The following is a 17,117-nucleotide window of genomic DNA, read 5'->3' on the forward strand; positions in this document are numbered from 1 at the left end:
TTCCACAAAACAAAATAGACATAAAATTGAACCATTAATTATAGTAGGTAATGATATTATAACACAAGAAAACTGTACAAAATTTCTAGGTCTAACTATAGATGAACACTTATCTTGGAATAATTATGTTCAGAATGTTTTAAACAAAATCTCATCTGGAATTTATGCCTTGCGTCGTATGTCAAAGCTATGTGACTTAAATGCTTTGCGAAAAATTTATTATGCATCAATCCATTCACATCTAGCATATGGGATTAGTATATATGGTGCAACATCAAAACAAAATTTAGATAAAATATTAAAAAAGCAAAAGAAAGCAATTAGAGTTATATTAAATCTACAGAGACACGATTCAGTAAAACATTTATTCTGTGAGCTTAAAATCCCTACCATATATAGTTTATATATGACAGAAGTATTAAATTCGTAAAAAGAAATTCTGCTTAATCTCCAACACCTCGGTATGACTATAATACATGTAACAAAATTATCACTGACAAACACAATTTGACATTTTATGAAATGAAAACTGATTATATGGGGAAAAGATTTCTAAATTATTTACCTGAGGAAATAAAAAAAGAAACTAATAATAACAAATTTGAAATAAAAATTAAGGAGTATCTTACGAACAAAGCACTTTACTTTATTAATGAATTGGTAGATGAGGCCAGAAAATAATTGAGGCAATAGTTTTAATGCAATCAGAGTATTAAGAAATGTAAATATTAGTTTTAGGTTAGGTTTAGAAAATCATATTTTAGTATTAGTATTGGCGCTATTCATATACATGTAATGTATTGTACCTCATTCATTCTCATTCATCTCTCTCTATCTCTCTCTCTCTCTCTCTCTATCTCTCTCTCTGTCTCTCTCTCTGTCTCTCTCTCTATCTCTCTCTCTCTGTCTCTCTCTCTGTCTCTGTCTCTCTCTCTCTCTCTCTCTCTCTCTCTCTCTCTCATGTTACGTCATCTTGCGTCATGTTACGCCATCTTACATCATCTTACGTCACGTTACGTCATCTTACGTCACGTTACGTCATCTTACTTAATGTTACGTCATACGTCATATTACGTCACGTTACGTCATCTTACGTCACGTTGCGTCATCTTACGTAATGTTACGTCATCTTACACCATCTTACGTCACGTTACGTCATCTTACGTAATGTTACGTCATCTTGCGTCATGTTATGTCATCTTACGTCATGTTACACCATCTTACGTCACGTTGCGTCATCTTACGCCATCTTACGTCACGTTACGTCATCTTACGTAATGTTACGCCATCTTACGTCACGTTACGTCATCTTACGTAATGTTACGTCATCTATCTGATCTGATCTGATCTGGTCTATCTGATCTGATCTGATCTGATCTGATCTGATCTATCGCTCTATCTCTCTCTCCCATCTATCTCTCTCTCCATCTATCTCTCTCCGTCTATCTATCTCTCTCTCTATCTATCTATCTATCTATCTATTGCACTCGTAAACACTGTCTAATTACAAAGCAACAATAGAATTACGCAGGTTTTACACTCCATTACGATCAATCTCACACCTCTCAACCAAACAACACACACAACCTCACATATAGCTGCTGACAAGCAAAAACAAAACTAAATTTACTATCACAAATACATTTTATTGTCATTTTTATAAATTTTACTTGTTATTGGTTCTATATTTCTATACACGTTTCATTGGCAGCTATGAATACATATCCCCATTATATGTATTCATAGATAAGTTAATTAAAATACAACACATTACTATCTTAATTTTGCCAAGTTGGGTTTCATTCAAATTGTTTGTTATTACTTCTAAGTATTTGCTTACAATTTTTACAAATAATTTAAATATCAAGTTTCAAACTTTAAAAAGCTTTTCCGAACTCATGTATTATTTATTTTGGTGGGTTTGATACAGTACCATACAAGATTACTGACATTAGAATGTTGATTTAAGCTCCGATTCACCTCTCTTAGTCCAGCATCTGGGATCTGATGCTGTTACAGACAACTCCTGAAATCTGGAGTCAAGTTCATCTGAAGAGATCTAAAAGGAAGGTGAATTGGAGATTAACTCAACATTCACATGGAATCAACCCTTCCTACATTACCATAGCTACATTACAAAATTTTTACAGAATACAAATTTAAAATTTAATTCACAGTAAAAATTGTGTTAGAAATTAAGATATTATTAAGGAGTAGATTGTTTCAAATAATTTTAACACTCAGAAAAGCTGGTTCATTTACATCTCTCGATTGGTTTGAAGACTTATTTTGCCAATCCACACAAAATATAAGACAGTTGATTACTTACAAGAACTGTGGGGTGTTGAGGATACGGAACCCGCCTGTCTGATTGGGGAAGACATCCTCCATGAAGTAATAACAATGGCCGACGATCATCCCCATCAGGTCGACCCACACAGGATTGCCTAGCAGCACAGAGAAGCCTAGCAGTACCCACGGCAGATAGGGGGCCTGCACGAACAAAGCTAACATCTTACTTCTATCTTTGTTATTGTTAAATAAATATTATTAAGCAATGTTAACCCTTAGTAGGGAAGGAGAGAAATTTAAATATAGGCTTTTGATAACTTAAACAATGTCAATACAACTGTTGTTTTAGACATACATACTAATGGTTGAGGATTTGTTTGCTTTGATGAATTGCCGTTAAAAATAACTTTACATCGGTTGACCCAAACCGTACTGTATGCACCATATAAAACTGGATTTGTCAGATCAGATTGTCAAAAGTGGCCAGTATTCTTTTTATTGATTTCACATTAGTAAAGTCATAATTTACAATTCTTTTATGTATACTTCAGAAATCCTTCTAGGTATTCTTTTAAAACTTGGCAAACTGACTGAAACAATCAAACACATTTATATTCCGCAAGAGCATATACCAATTGAATATAAAAAAGTTCCCAAGTTTGAAAATTCCACTGACATTTTATACAAATTTGAGTGAACAGAAGCACAAAAACAGGAATGATAAAATAAAAGTAGTTAACCCTTTTTGGTGGCATGGAATACTTCCTGTCACATTTTTTTACTTCACACATACAATATAAAGTGCCAGAGGTAAAACAGGGTATTTTGCAGTACTTTACTAAAAATTGTATTAATCAAGTTATACAAGCGGTAACAACATATTTGGTTTTTTTTAAACCTGTTTGTGAAATATAAGGAAATCACAAAAAAAGTATTCTGTAAAAAATAAACTGTTCTTAAAAAGTTAAAAAATTGAAAGTTTTTACAGAACAGCTTAAAAAAACTGCCTGACGTGGAAAATACACTAGAATGGAATAAAAATTACACATAACACTTAATTTCTTTAACAAACTATTCTTTAGACTGGTTAAGATTTAAATAGTAATAATCCTTTAAACTGTTAACATGTTTCTTAGCTCTGGACCAATGGCATAGCTGAATCAGTCGTCTGATTCAACCATGACTCTTCTAATTATAAAGGCATGCCAAAGAGATGAAAACTTATAATTTTGTCTTTCTGAATCAGAATCAGAATCAGAATTTTTATTGCCGTTACAAATGTGGTATGCATGGCATCGTCATCTCATACAAAACAAATTGTATTATAAAAGTAAAATATTCATAACTAGACTATGTTAGCTTCAATATGATCTATAACTTCATCTAAACTGTATGCTGCTAGATTTACTAAGATATTTTTTAAGCATTTCTTAAACCTAATAAAATCTAGACATTTAATATGATTTGGTAACATGTTATAAATTTTAATACCTATCTCTACAAAACTATTTTTGGTACATTGGTAGGTACAGTAGTTTACTCTAAGATTAGAACAATTTCTAGTAAAGTAATTATGTATAGAGCTATTTACTGTTATTGTCTGCAAGTTATTTTTAACATACAGTAATACATCCAGAACAAATATAGAAGGCACAGTCAACACCTCTAATTGTCTAAACAAAGGTTTGCAATGGGTTCTATTGTTTACATTACACATTATCCTAATAGCTCTCTTCTGCAATATCAAAAGTCTTTTGGTGTTAGGATCATTGCCCCATACAATAACTCCATAGGACAAATGACTCTGGATGTGTGCATAGTATACTGCAGTTAATGTTTCAATATTTACAATTAATCTCAATCTTAACAACATAAAAATGCCTTTTGCTAATTTTTTACATAAAACTTCTATATGTCTGTTCCATTTCAGATTCTCTTGGAGGTGAACACCTAGAAACTTTACATTATCATGGTTAGGTTTATGTTGCAAACTAAAATTAATCTCCTGAGTTTTCTCATGGTTTACACAGAGGACGTTCGCCGCACACCAATCATTCACAATTGAGTTAGCGACTAATAGAGAATCATTTACTACATTAAGATTTTTACCATTCAGTAAGATTGCTAGGTCGTCTGCAAACATGTATGATCTTGTCACATTGTTATTTATGGAGGCTGGCAGGTCATTTACATAAATTATAAATAATACAGGTCCCAAAATGGATCCTTGTGGAACCCCTGCTGTAACTGCATTGTATTGAGAAGAGCTTCCATTAAAAGCAACCATTTGATATCTCTCTTTGAGATATGATTTAAAAAATTGTAAAGACAGATCATCAAAACCATAATACTTAAGTTTATCTAACAAAATTTCATGATTTACCGTGTCGAAGGCTTTAGACATGTCGAAGAACTTGCCTATGACCACTTTTTTATCATCTACACCATAAATACAGTTCTTCATAAATTTTACAATAGCATTTAGTGTTCCTCTCTTAGGCCTAAAACCAAACTGACTATCTGATAACAATAGGTTACTTTCAAAATACTGAATTACTTGCCTATTTATTATTACCTCAAACACTTTTGAAACAATTGGAATTATCGAGACAGGTCTAAAACTCTTATGTTCTTTCCGTGAACCTTTTTTATACAGTGGTATAACCTTTGCCAGCTTAAGGCACCTTGGAAATGTACCATTATTAATACAAAGATTCAAGAGATAGGCTAGAGCTTCGGCAATAAAAGGTGCAGCAAGTTTCAACAGCTCAGAATTAAAACCATTCTTAACACAGAGCTTAAACTTCTGTTATAACTCAGTTCAAAACAACGTATTTTACCTTTATAATTACTAAACAATAATTTCAGATGTTATGCTGCTAAAATAAATGTTGTATATAGTAACAACACATATACACTATGTTTTTAATATATGTCACTAAAGTAAACGTTTAAAAATGTTATGTTTTGATATATTAAAAAAATAAACATTGTATGTTAACAATTATTGTCATCACAGGTTTTTGGTAGTTTGCTATTAATTTTTAAGTTGGTAAACATCACTAAAAAAACGAGGTATAGATGTCTACATCTGGCAGTAAAATTAAAAGTTAAAAAGTGTTAATAACAACTGCAGTAAAATTTAAATAGGAAAAACATAAAATTGTGTACAAACTTTTAAATCCATTAAAAAATTGCAGTGATATTTAAAACATTATGAATAGTACAAAATTATGTGTACAAATTTCATATTCAAATACTAAACAAGTAAAACAATACAAACCCAATATTATAAAATGTAGAAAATTGGTTCTACATCATGCTACAGTTTTTGCGAGACCCTATATAGTTTGTAAATTATCAACAATCCTTATTATCGGATCAAGAACATTTCTTGTCTCAAATAATAAAAAATTTAAATTGCCACAGCTTTTTATTTATAAACATTGTCAAAAAGATTACAAAATACTTTACTTGTGATACTTAATAAGGAAGATGAAGAAGTAGAGTAAATTATTACATAATACACCGAGACTTACATTGAAATTGAGGATGCCAAAGAAACTCATCCGAGTGAAAGGGTTTCTCCTGGACCAAATGTAGACTAGCATTATCGTGAATGCTTGTCCGAGGAATAACAGATTGATGAAGAAAGCAAATATCTACAAATAAGTTGAGGAAAATGACAGATTAATGTTATTACTAGCCTAGAGCTTGAGAGATGAAAACCAATCAACAGTGTTGCCATATCGGACCTTGCCTCTATACAATTTCACACAAATCATTCAAGGCTACATTATAATATGATATATCAAAATTAAATTATACAGTGAGGGAAATAGTTGCTGCTACCTTTAACGGAAGTGATACTAGAAGTTTGGTAAGACTGGTGGAACACGACAAAAACATTACTGTCTATACAAAGTAAGAGTATGCCAGACCACATATTGTGTAACAGGCTTCACTGAAGTTTCATGCAAAATTTCAAGTCTATAGCTCATTTCATCCTCAAGTTACCACACTGAGTTGTAGACTTTGCTAATGCTGATCCAAATCCCATCATGAAATGAAAAGCGAACTCGATAAGGGCTATATTAGAAACCAAGCTTCAATGCAAAATTTTAAATCTACATATAGCTTATTTCATTCTTCATATATCATGTGAACAGATATATAGACGTACAGACAATCATGGGGAAAAGAACCGTTTAAATCCCCCTGGCATACAAAAGAGAAATTGTGTCAACCTACTGAGCCTTCACTTACACTCAGCCAAATTCCATGGTTAGACGAGCACCACCAAGTTTCATGCAAATTCAGTTTGAAAATATACGTTTGAAATTCAGTTCTTCCAGCACATTATTGTAATTCAATTATAATAACGATAATTTTATGTAAACATTTTTAAACACATAGAATACGCCGCACCATGTGTCATATAAGTTGCTTCACAGAGGTTGTTTGCAAAATTTTAAATCTACATATAACTTATTTCATTCTTCATATATCATGTGAACAGATATATAGACGTACAGACAATCATGGGGAAAAGAACTGTTTAAATCCCCCTGGCATACAAAAGAGAAATTGTGTCAACCTACTGAGCCTTCACTTACACTCAGCCAAATTCCATGGTTAGACGAGCACCACCAAGTTTCATGCAAAATTAAAAGTTTGCATGGTAAATATTTCTAGCCACAAGATACATTTACATCTTTATTCATTAAATTAGGTTTCACAGTAGTGTTAAAATAATAAAAGTTCCGGTGAGCTAGGGAGGACACTACAATGCAAGATTGCACCAAAATAAAATCTTTATACCAATTCATAACATAGACTTTCCACTCAATAATGTTTTCTGTTACCTCTATGAATAAACATGTCACAATTTATTGTACTCAGTAAGTAGGCAAATTTATTTACTCTGCAATTTTCTTATTTTCATCATCGTTACCCATAAGACCAATATAAAGTATTCGCAGCCAAATACTATACTACACTGAATACTCGTTTATTGACACAGTTGAACTTTACAGTTTTTTGTGCACGTCAGAACACATACAAGTTCCATTAGATAAATAAAATAAACTTAAGAATGGAGTAATGCTGAAAAAGAAACTTTTAAATGCATGTAGTTTATTTATAGATTGACCTGCTGACTTCATATGGGCTCATTAAGGACCTCCTGAAGACTGTAGAAAGCCTTTTCGACCAAGTGAGCAACAAGTGGAACTTGAACTTTTTTAGGCTTGTTATATTTTTTATATGCATTGAAATTAAGTTAAACAATTTTGGTCCAAAGTAAAATATTGAGTTTTAAAACAGAGTTAATCTAAATTTGTCTACCATACAATCTGTTTTGTGTCTAATGTGATATTTGTGATCAGGAACTGAAAATCTTTCTTTATGTTTGTAAACAAATATTACTGTACTGTGTGATAAAATAAGAGACTAGCCAATGTAAGGATTCCACTTGATCGGAAATGCTCCCTACAACTGCTCTGTTGCCTCAAGCCCCAGACAACTCTCAAAGCCCACTTTTGTTGGAAGAAAAGTCTACTAAACAATGCTGTAATGCAATAGCCCCAGAATTTAAGGCCATATCTAAGCCTCGATTCAAATAAGCCAAGATAACACAGTTTGAGAACTTCTTTTGATGAAAATGTAGAAAGGCAACTCGTGGCAAACGTAGCTGAATTCAACTGTTTAACCAATTTGGTTACGTGAGAGTCCCATCTCAGATTATAATCGATGAGAAGGCCAAGAAATTTGGTTGAAGGGACGCAATCAAGAAGATGGTCATTCATATAAACTAGCGGGGAGAAATTTGATGTTCTCTGAGTGTGAAATTAAATTATGTGTGTTTTTGATAGATTTAAGAACAGCTTATTAAAGGAAAACCAATCTGAGAGTCTGGATGGGGCTGGGAAAAAGAATCATAGTTAGTATGATTAAAAATTAAACAATTGTCATCAGCAAAGAGAGATAACGTAAGTGAATCTTTATTGTGATTATCAATGAGATAGTCCGGGAGATCATTGATATACAAAAGAAACAACAAGGGTCCCAGCACTGAGCCCTGAGGGTCCAGTTTTTACAGCCGCAAAGTCTGATTGATACGTGTTTTCACAATGTTTGGTTTGAAAACACTGAACTCGACCAACAAGGTATGAGTGGAACCATTTCAGCAAGAGTCCACGGATGCCATATTTTTCTAATTTATCTAGGAGGATGCAATGGTTGACCACATCAAAGGCTTTGCTTAAATCACAGAACAGTCCCAGAGTGTGTTCACTAGCATCGAGGGAAGACAGAATTGTCTTTAGTGCGAATGCTGTGGCAGATGGTGTTGCAATTACGCCTGAATCCAAATTGAAAAGATGTTCATTGGTCAATTCCAAAAGGTTCATATTAAAGTCACCAGCAATGAAGATATAGTTGTGATCTCTGTTAAAAATGGTTAATACAACGTTAAGTTTTTCCATGAAGAGGACAAAGAGACCATCTGGGGATCGGTATATGCACACCACTGTTACATTAAGACTAGTGATCGAGACCGCTGCAATTTCAAAGTGAAGAATTTCAAAGAAATTTTGTATAGCACAAGAAAACTGTACAAAATTTCTAGGTCTAACTATAGATGAACACTTATCTTGGAATAATCATGTTCAGAATGTTTTAAACAAAATCTCATCTGGAATTGATGCCTTGCGTCGTATGTCAAAGCTATTGGTGCAACATCAAAACAAAATTTAGATAAAATATTAAAAAAGCAAAAGAAAGCAATCAGAGTTATATTAAATTTACAGAGACACAATTTAGTAAAACATTTATTCTGTGAGCTTAAAATCCCTACCATATATAATTTATAAGTGACAGAAGTAATAAAATTCATAAAAAGAAATTCTGCTCAATCTCCAAAACCTCGGCATGACTATAATACACGTAACAAAATTATCACTGACAAACACAATTTGACATTTTATAAAATTAAAACTGATTATATGGGGATTTCTAAATGATTTACCTGAGGAAATAAAAAAAGAAACTAATTATAACACATTCGAAATAAAAATTAAGGAGTATCTTTCAAACAAAGCACTTTTCTCTATTAATGATTTGGTAGATGAGGCCAGAAAATAATTGAGGCAATAGTTTCAATTCAATGAAAGTATTTAAAAAATTTTAATATTAATTTTAGGTTAGGTTTAGAAAATCATATTTTAGTATTAGTATTGACGCTAGTACTGCGACTCCACTGTGTATAAACGAATTTCTGCAATTTTGGCAGATAAAATTACTGTAACCATTAAGTATGATTGTGTTTACCTTATCATTGGTCAACCAATGTTCAGTGAGGCAAAAAATATCCACATTACCAGCATGCAGCACAACCTCAAGCTCCCCTAATTTGTTTCTAATGCATTTTGGGCATTTTCCATGTATAATTACTAGATTTGACTGGTCTGATACTATTACTGTTGTTATTATCATAGGTATTGTTACTTGAATTTACACAACTCCTAATTGTCCTAAAAAATTATCATCATAAATATTACAACTACTTGCGGTCGAAACAAGAAGAGGAATTTGAAGCTCGGGAAGGTTTTAGTGTGGAAGCAGGGGTAACATTGTGCTCAGAGGCTAGGTAAGGAGCTCTAGTACAAGGGCAAGGAGAGACGAGCCTATATCAAGTTGATTGACTGATATCCTACGAAGTGACATGCACCATCATCTAACCAGTGTTCAGTGCTCACATAAAAATGAAGCTTCACGCAAACTTTCAAGTCTATAGGTCAGTTTGTTTTCTAGATATTGTGTGAACAGACAGACAGAAATAAATGTGTCCAGCCTCTTGAGTGATAGGCTTTGCTAATGCTCAGGAAACAGTTAAAAATCAATGATTCTGCCTGTTTTAGGATATGTAGGAATAGAACATAATTTTTTTTAAATTTTAATACTTAAGTTAAATATGTTTGTTTTTTACCGCTATGCATTAATTTTTTTATTTTACCACTCAACATCTGAGAATTAAAATATATATTAAAATAAAAAATGGGTTAAAACATACCTTGTCATAAAACTCACAGTAAATCTTAATTCTGAATTTAATTTTAAGGTATGTTTAGTTTATATTGTTATGATTTGCAGTCTAGGCACCAGAAATGAATTCATATTTTGATATCTTATTATAAAAGAAAACTTTAAAATGTTTTTAAAGCTTCTAAAGTATAGAAAATCTTAGTATAGTTAATGGTTTGTTTAAAACAATACCATATACAACCAAACAATACTATATCCAGTAACGAGCTAATTAGGCCTGCTGGTATCTCTAAAACGTGCTTAAAGCATGAAGGCCAATGTCATAACAGTGTACATTGCTCTTATCAGTAGAATCTCCAACATAAACACTATTGTCTAGGTGCTGCTTTAGTAGATTTCTTTAGTATATCACTGATGTAAACATAAACAATTTTATTCTGAACGAGAAAACAATCCACCAAATGACTGACTCTTTCAGAATTAAACTGACAAAACTTTGCCTTAAACTGCAATGAGTGTGTGTACAAGAGCTAGGTTAAGCTGAGTTTCTCAATATTAATGGTAAAGCAACTATGGAAAATGTACCAAACATATTCGTGAGACTATGCGTAATGAGCCTAGCTAATCTTTCTTGATAAATCATTACTGCACTATACCCTTCTTGCATTAAGTATCGAATTACATGTTTTTTATCCAAATAAACTGACAAAATGGTATATTATTGTGACCGATGTAACTAAATTTTCAATGCCATTTAAGATCATAAAAAGTAGCAAATATCTTCTTTCAAAAAGCAATTTTTTTAAAGTTGGATACGAACATTGACAACAAATCATAATTTTATCTCAGTTTAGTCAACAACCAACTGGCTTACATCTTTCCAGCTTTTACCAACGTCTGAGAAACAGTGAACTTTACTTTCTTTGGTCAAGAGTGAATTAGGATTTAGATCGGGGAGCTCTGCTGTAAATACAGTTATATACAGTTTTATACATTTTATGAGGGAGGGAGCTTGGATAATCAATCCAGTCCCTCCTGAACATCCAAGATTCAAGGTGTTTGTGTCAACCTTAAAATCTTAGAGGATTACTAAAGTCAAAGAAAACTGCCACACAAGTAATAGTTAGATAAAAATCTTATCTTGGTAACCAAAGCCATTGTAAATGAGTTCAGAGTGCTGTGATTAAAAAAAAAAAAAAAAAATAGTTAAATGGAGTTCCACAGGGAACTATACTGGTTCCGATTTTTTTCTTGTTTATATGTTTCTTATAATAATTCTGAACTTCCAAATATGATTATACAAGTGATACAATATACTCACTATCTAGTACACTAATAATTATATTCTAGTAACAAGTGTAATGATTTAAAAATTAATCTGTACATGGAAAATCTCAATACCTTAGCACAACTTGTAGAACAACAAATTATTAACGTCAATATACTAATAGTAAAACAGTTTTGGAATAAAGAAATTGTAGAATGAGTCAACAATAAAGGATACAATCATGCATGCACCTCCAAACAAGAACATTAACACAAAATCAGCTGTTTTTCCTCGGAAAGATCCTTCTTCCAACATTCTGCAGTAACGGTATGTGAATATCATATTGAAGATAAAGTTGAATCCAATTGTTCCGAAGAACAGAAATGTCGTTACTAACCTCCATATCTGAAAACAAATTAAGACATAACATTTTAATAATTATTGAAATCAATTGCAATTAACTAAAAAATTAATAAACATTTACAACTTTGTTTAAAAAGATTAAAACTAACAAGTATTAACCCTTCCAACGCGGCTAACGCCTATAGACGCAGAACTGCCGATGCTTTAAACGCGGATAACGTCTACAAACGCAAAAGCTTTACTTTTGAAAATGACGAAGGAATTAGTTGTTAAAACTTCCGTAAGAGAGCAGGTCGATGTTCCTTTCGACTGTCGGGACTAGACAAAACACTTTGTCACGTTGGTGGACGTTTGTAACCGTATCTACTCGGGTTGTAAGCAATCGCCTCCATCTTTTGTATGGCCTGTGACGCGGCATACGCCTACAGACGCGTTTGTTTCATTCAGCTGTTTAACTACGTGTGTGTTGGTTGTATGTTGGTTATATTGTTTAAACAATGTGTTTTGAATCAGTCCGTTGTTATTCTAAGCGTTTTAGTTTGTTTTTACTAACATTTAGTATAATTTTTTGTTATAATGGCTAATCCAGATGATCCAAGTTTTGACGAATGGGCGCATGTTTGGTATATTATGTGTAATATTTTTTTTTCAATTATTTGTTTTGTATTTCTATACCAGTTTCACCCATACAAGTCCAGTTTATTTATTCTAAATTAAGGTTTGTAACTACAATATTGGTTTCATTTCCCTTGTAGGCTATCGTCATATAAATAAGTTTGTGTTGAATTTCATATTATTACATTTCAAAATTCTTATACTGAACTTATTTTATTTTTATTTACTAATTATACAGAAACTTCAGTTACAATTTACTCATTATAAATAACCTGTATAAATGTCTAATGTAATCTGTCAAATAGTGTTCCTATCTACATTATCCTGCAATGCAGTTTATTCAAAATTTCAAATGATTTTTGTGCGTTTAAAATTCTCAAAAATATGTAATATTACAGGTTTATTATTTTTTCTTATAAAGGTAATACCAAGGAATATAAAATAAAAATTAGCATTGGGAAATTAAAAAAGAAATATTTTTTTATGTCTTAGCGTTTGACAGTAATTAAATTAGCGCTTTAAGGGTTAACATTTAGTATTGGACAGGAAAATAATTTTGCATATAAAAAGAAATCTTAACCCTTTAGTCAACAAGTGTTTTGTATATTGTTGTAAAAAGAGCTAGAGCATAAAATCTGTAATTTGCAATATTTTGTTAATATCATTTTTATGTGAAGAACAAAAGCCCAAAATATTGGAACACTTTTACTGAACACCCTGCATAAATACACAGTAGTTAACAAAATGCTATAGTTATATTTCACTGAAATTAGACTAAAATATACAGTTCCATTATTTTCTTAGAGCTTTAATTAAGATAAACTACACACCTGGTATTGTTTTAATATGAGGATGGGATTGAAGTACAGCTGGAATGGTGACACCAGGTCCAATTGCTGGAACAATAAACAAACCAATAAGACTTGAACTTATCCTTGATTAGTATCTAGTTCTCTTATTTAAGAATTCATTTCTAATAAAAATAAAATCATATCTTCGTCAAACAGTTCAAACTACTATAGTTTTGACTTTAAGTCAACTAATGTGTCAATAAATGTTAAAAGCAAGGATTATCCATCTAGAACAGTAATAATTTAAAATTTACAAACAAAGCACAAAACACAATGAATAAATAAAAAATATCGAGAAAAACTACATTTGATAGGCCTATAATTACACACAAATGTTAAATGTAATATAACATCATGGCCGACAGAAGTCACATTCAGTGTTTCTAGCACTAAATGTTATTCTTGTTATTAGTCAATCCGCAGTTCAGAGCTGTGAAATATGGAGAATAATAATTCAAGGTTCGACAAAAGCTGTGCAACATTTCTTACATAACTTCACTTAGACGAAACTGAAATGTTTTGTAAATTTCCTGCAAACAGAGATTCTGAATGGATTACAGATGAAATATTACCATGACATATATTTAAAAATTCTAACAAATTAGGCCCACTATGAATTATTTTGAACCAATTAGAAAGAAAAGTGCTAAAAGGCAACGGAATCGCTTAATAATTTTTTTTTTTGAGGTTTCACTTAAAAGTTACAAACTCTGCATAGCAACAGACTGTTTTATGCTATTAGTATTTTAAACCTAATTCAGTAGGCAGTAGGTTTGAATATTCAAGTTATTTACGTTGGAAAACCACTGCCAACAGTAGTTATTTCCAGAGGGGCAGCCACAAATCTAGTACAATAGGCTACATCGGAAACCTCATTTCTTTAAAAAGAAATTAATCAACACTTTGTACATTAAATCAGTGGACCAACTGCTCAACTAACCATCAGTCGGGGCTGCATTATAATAAGTGGCCATCACTACAATTGAACCAACAATATTTCTTATTACAAATGATCACAAAACCCTTGTTTCCTAATGACGACTGATATCAATTTTACAGTGTAATCTAGGTCTGGTAATAAATATGGCTGCATTATAATAAGAGGGCCCCATTACAATTGAATAATTGATATTCATGAATATCTAAACTGCCGAAACCAAAATATCAAACCGAATTAAGTTACAGTTAATTCAAATTACAGTATAGTTCAGTTGTTTTTATGTATACAATATTAATAATTAAATGATGAATACAAATTATCTAGGCTATGTATTTATAAAGTGTAACAAACAAAAAAATTAAGTTACTAATTTACTAATTTGAAGGATAAATGTGTTTGACAGCTTGTGACACAAATAACACATGCTTGCGGCCAATGACAAATGCTATTACTTAACTATAACGATGATACTGATTAATTAATTTTAAAGATAACTTACTTAAATCATCTGTATCAACTATACACACTTTTTCAGATGATAAAACGTATTATTAGCAGTCTTAAACTGCCCATAAGAAATAGAAAGAACTAATCATAGTTCCTGGGGGAGACGGGATGTCACCAGTTTGCTAGCAGCTGGATATTCCCCTTCCCCAGCTGTGCAGACTGTTCAGAGCCTCCGTGGCCCTCAGGTACATTCCACTGTCCTGGAGTGTCCAAAGTAGTGTTTATACCGAAGCAGGGGAGGGCTAGCCTGGATCGACCCGTCTTTCAGGCCGATATGTCTGTCCTCCTTTCTTCTCAAAACCATGGAGAAAATGGTTGCTAGGTTTGTTTGGGAGGGATCTCTTTTGGAGTGACCACTACATCAAAATCAGCATGCCTGCACTCCATGGAGTCATGTGACTCGGCCCTGCATCAATTGGTATGTAGTATTGAGAAGACACTGGCAGCAAAAGAGGTAGCCATAGGTGTCTTTTTGGCCATCGAAGGAGCCTTTGACAATACGGGGCACTCAAGCGATTATCAATGCGGTCTCCAGACGTGGTATTAATGGTCAAATATGTGACTGGATAAGGGCCTTGCTCACAGACAGGTGGTTGTTACCACTCTTATGGGAGCAAGTGTCAGTGCAAGGACTATGAGGGGCTATCCACAGGGTGGCGTCCTTTCTCCTCTCCTGTGGAACCTAATTGTGGATGACCCCCATAATGTCTTTGAAAAGTAACGGTGTCTTTGCACAGGGGTACGCAGATGATATTGTGATTCTTGTGAGTGGCAAGTTCAACACAACAGTCACGGAACTGACCAATGCTGCTCTAAACATGGTGAGAAACCGGTGTGATGGGGTGGGCCTTACTGTCAACCCCACCAAGGCTGCTGTAGTTGCCTTTACCAGGAGGTGACAGATGGAGGATATTGGTCCATTTCTACTCAATGGTTCTTCCATTCAGTTGAAGTCCGAGGTCAAGTATCTGGGCGTGATCCTAGATAGGGTTCCTCATCTAGAAAGAGTCATCGCCAGGGGGAAATGGTTTTTAATGCAGACGCGTGATAGGTCTTAAGCCGAGCTTAAGCTTAAGCTCGGTCGCTTGGGGACTTAAGCCGAGGCTTTTGTACTGGCTTTATGTTTCGTAGTCAGACCCGCACTAATTTTTGGGGCTGTTGTCTGGTGGCCAAAAATGGAGGCCAAGATGGCGGTAGCTTGTCTGGCTGGCATCCAGAGGATGGCTTGCCTTGCTATCACTGGGACTTTTCCTAGTGCGCCGGGTGCAGCCTCAACCTCGCCCCCTGGACATTGTTATTCGGGCTATTGCCAGGAGGAGTGCCTACTGTCTTCAGCAAGCGGGTCTCTGGTCGGACTGCAGCAGTGGGCACTGTAGAATTAGCATTTTGATTCAGGGGGATGCTCTGCACATGATCTCTGATCAGATACCACAAAAATTTTCCTTTGACAATACCTCCTAGGGACGATTGGTCGGAGGGAAGGAAACCTCTTCCACTAGTGGGGCTTGAATGGTTTACAGACGGCTCTAAAACAAGAAGCGGCACAGGCGCTGGAATTGTGGGGTGAGACCATGCAGGGAGCTGGTGGTCCCTGTGGGTCCTTATCCTACAGTTTATCAGGCGGAGGTCGCAGCCATTATGGAATGTGCTCATGAGAATCTTTGTCTGCGATATAGGAGTAAGATGATCAATATTTTCACGGATAGTCAGGCAGCACTGATGGCACTGGACTCTAGTATGTTCAAATCCAAACTTGTCTTGGATTGCTATCAAGTCGTTTCTTCCCTTACCAGAATCAACAATGCGACTGTTTCTTGGGTTCCTGGCCATAAGGGGATCTCTGGGAATGAAAGAGCTGATGCCCTGGCCAACCAGGGCTCAGCGGCAATTATGAAAGGCCCTCAACTGTTCTGCGGTATTCCAAGGTGTGAATCCTTTGGGACTGTCTCGAAATGGGTTTGCACTGAACATCAGAGAAGGTGGAGGTTGCATCCGGGCATGAGAATGAGCAAAATTCTACTACAGTTACCTTCCTTCAAAGTGGCGTCTAACCTTCTCTCACTAAATAGATCAATGTCTTCTCGGGTTATAGGTCTGATCACCGGACATGGTCACCTGAAAAAGCATCTTCATAGAGTCGGCATCCTTCAGGAGGATCAGCTCTGTAAAATGTGTGATGAGCAGGGTGAAACTGCCGAACACTTGTTCTTTGATTGTCCTTCAATAGCAAGGGAGAGGT

The 17,117-nt window shown here is 34.0% G+C and overlaps 1 protein-coding gene across 1 annotated transcript in view; it reads right to left on the reverse strand.

Annotated features, from left to right (window-relative positions):
- The window catches only part of LOC124367954 (derlin-2-like), a 39,054-nt gene that overhangs the window by 2,219 nt on the left and 19,718 nt on the right, over nt 1-17,117 (reverse strand). The window contains exons 2-5 of the mRNA XM_046825186.1: nt 13,411-13,476; nt 11,840-12,007; nt 5,832-5,954; nt 2,330-2,493 (exon numbers count right to left, since the gene is read on the reverse strand). Of these exons, the coding sequence (XP_046681142.1) occupies nt 2,330-2,493; nt 5,832-5,954; nt 11,840-12,007; nt 13,411-13,476 (521 nt within the window). The remainder of the gene's footprint in view (nt 1-2,329; nt 2,494-5,831; nt 5,955-11,839; nt 12,008-13,410; nt 13,477-17,117) is intronic.

Source organism: Homalodisca vitripennis, chromosome 8, assembly GCF_021130785.1.
Source record: "Homalodisca vitripennis isolate AUS2020 chromosome 8, UT_GWSS_2.1, whole genome shotgun sequence".
Classification (NCBI taxonomy): Eukaryota; Metazoa; Arthropoda; class Insecta; order Hemiptera; family Cicadellidae; genus Homalodisca; species Homalodisca vitripennis.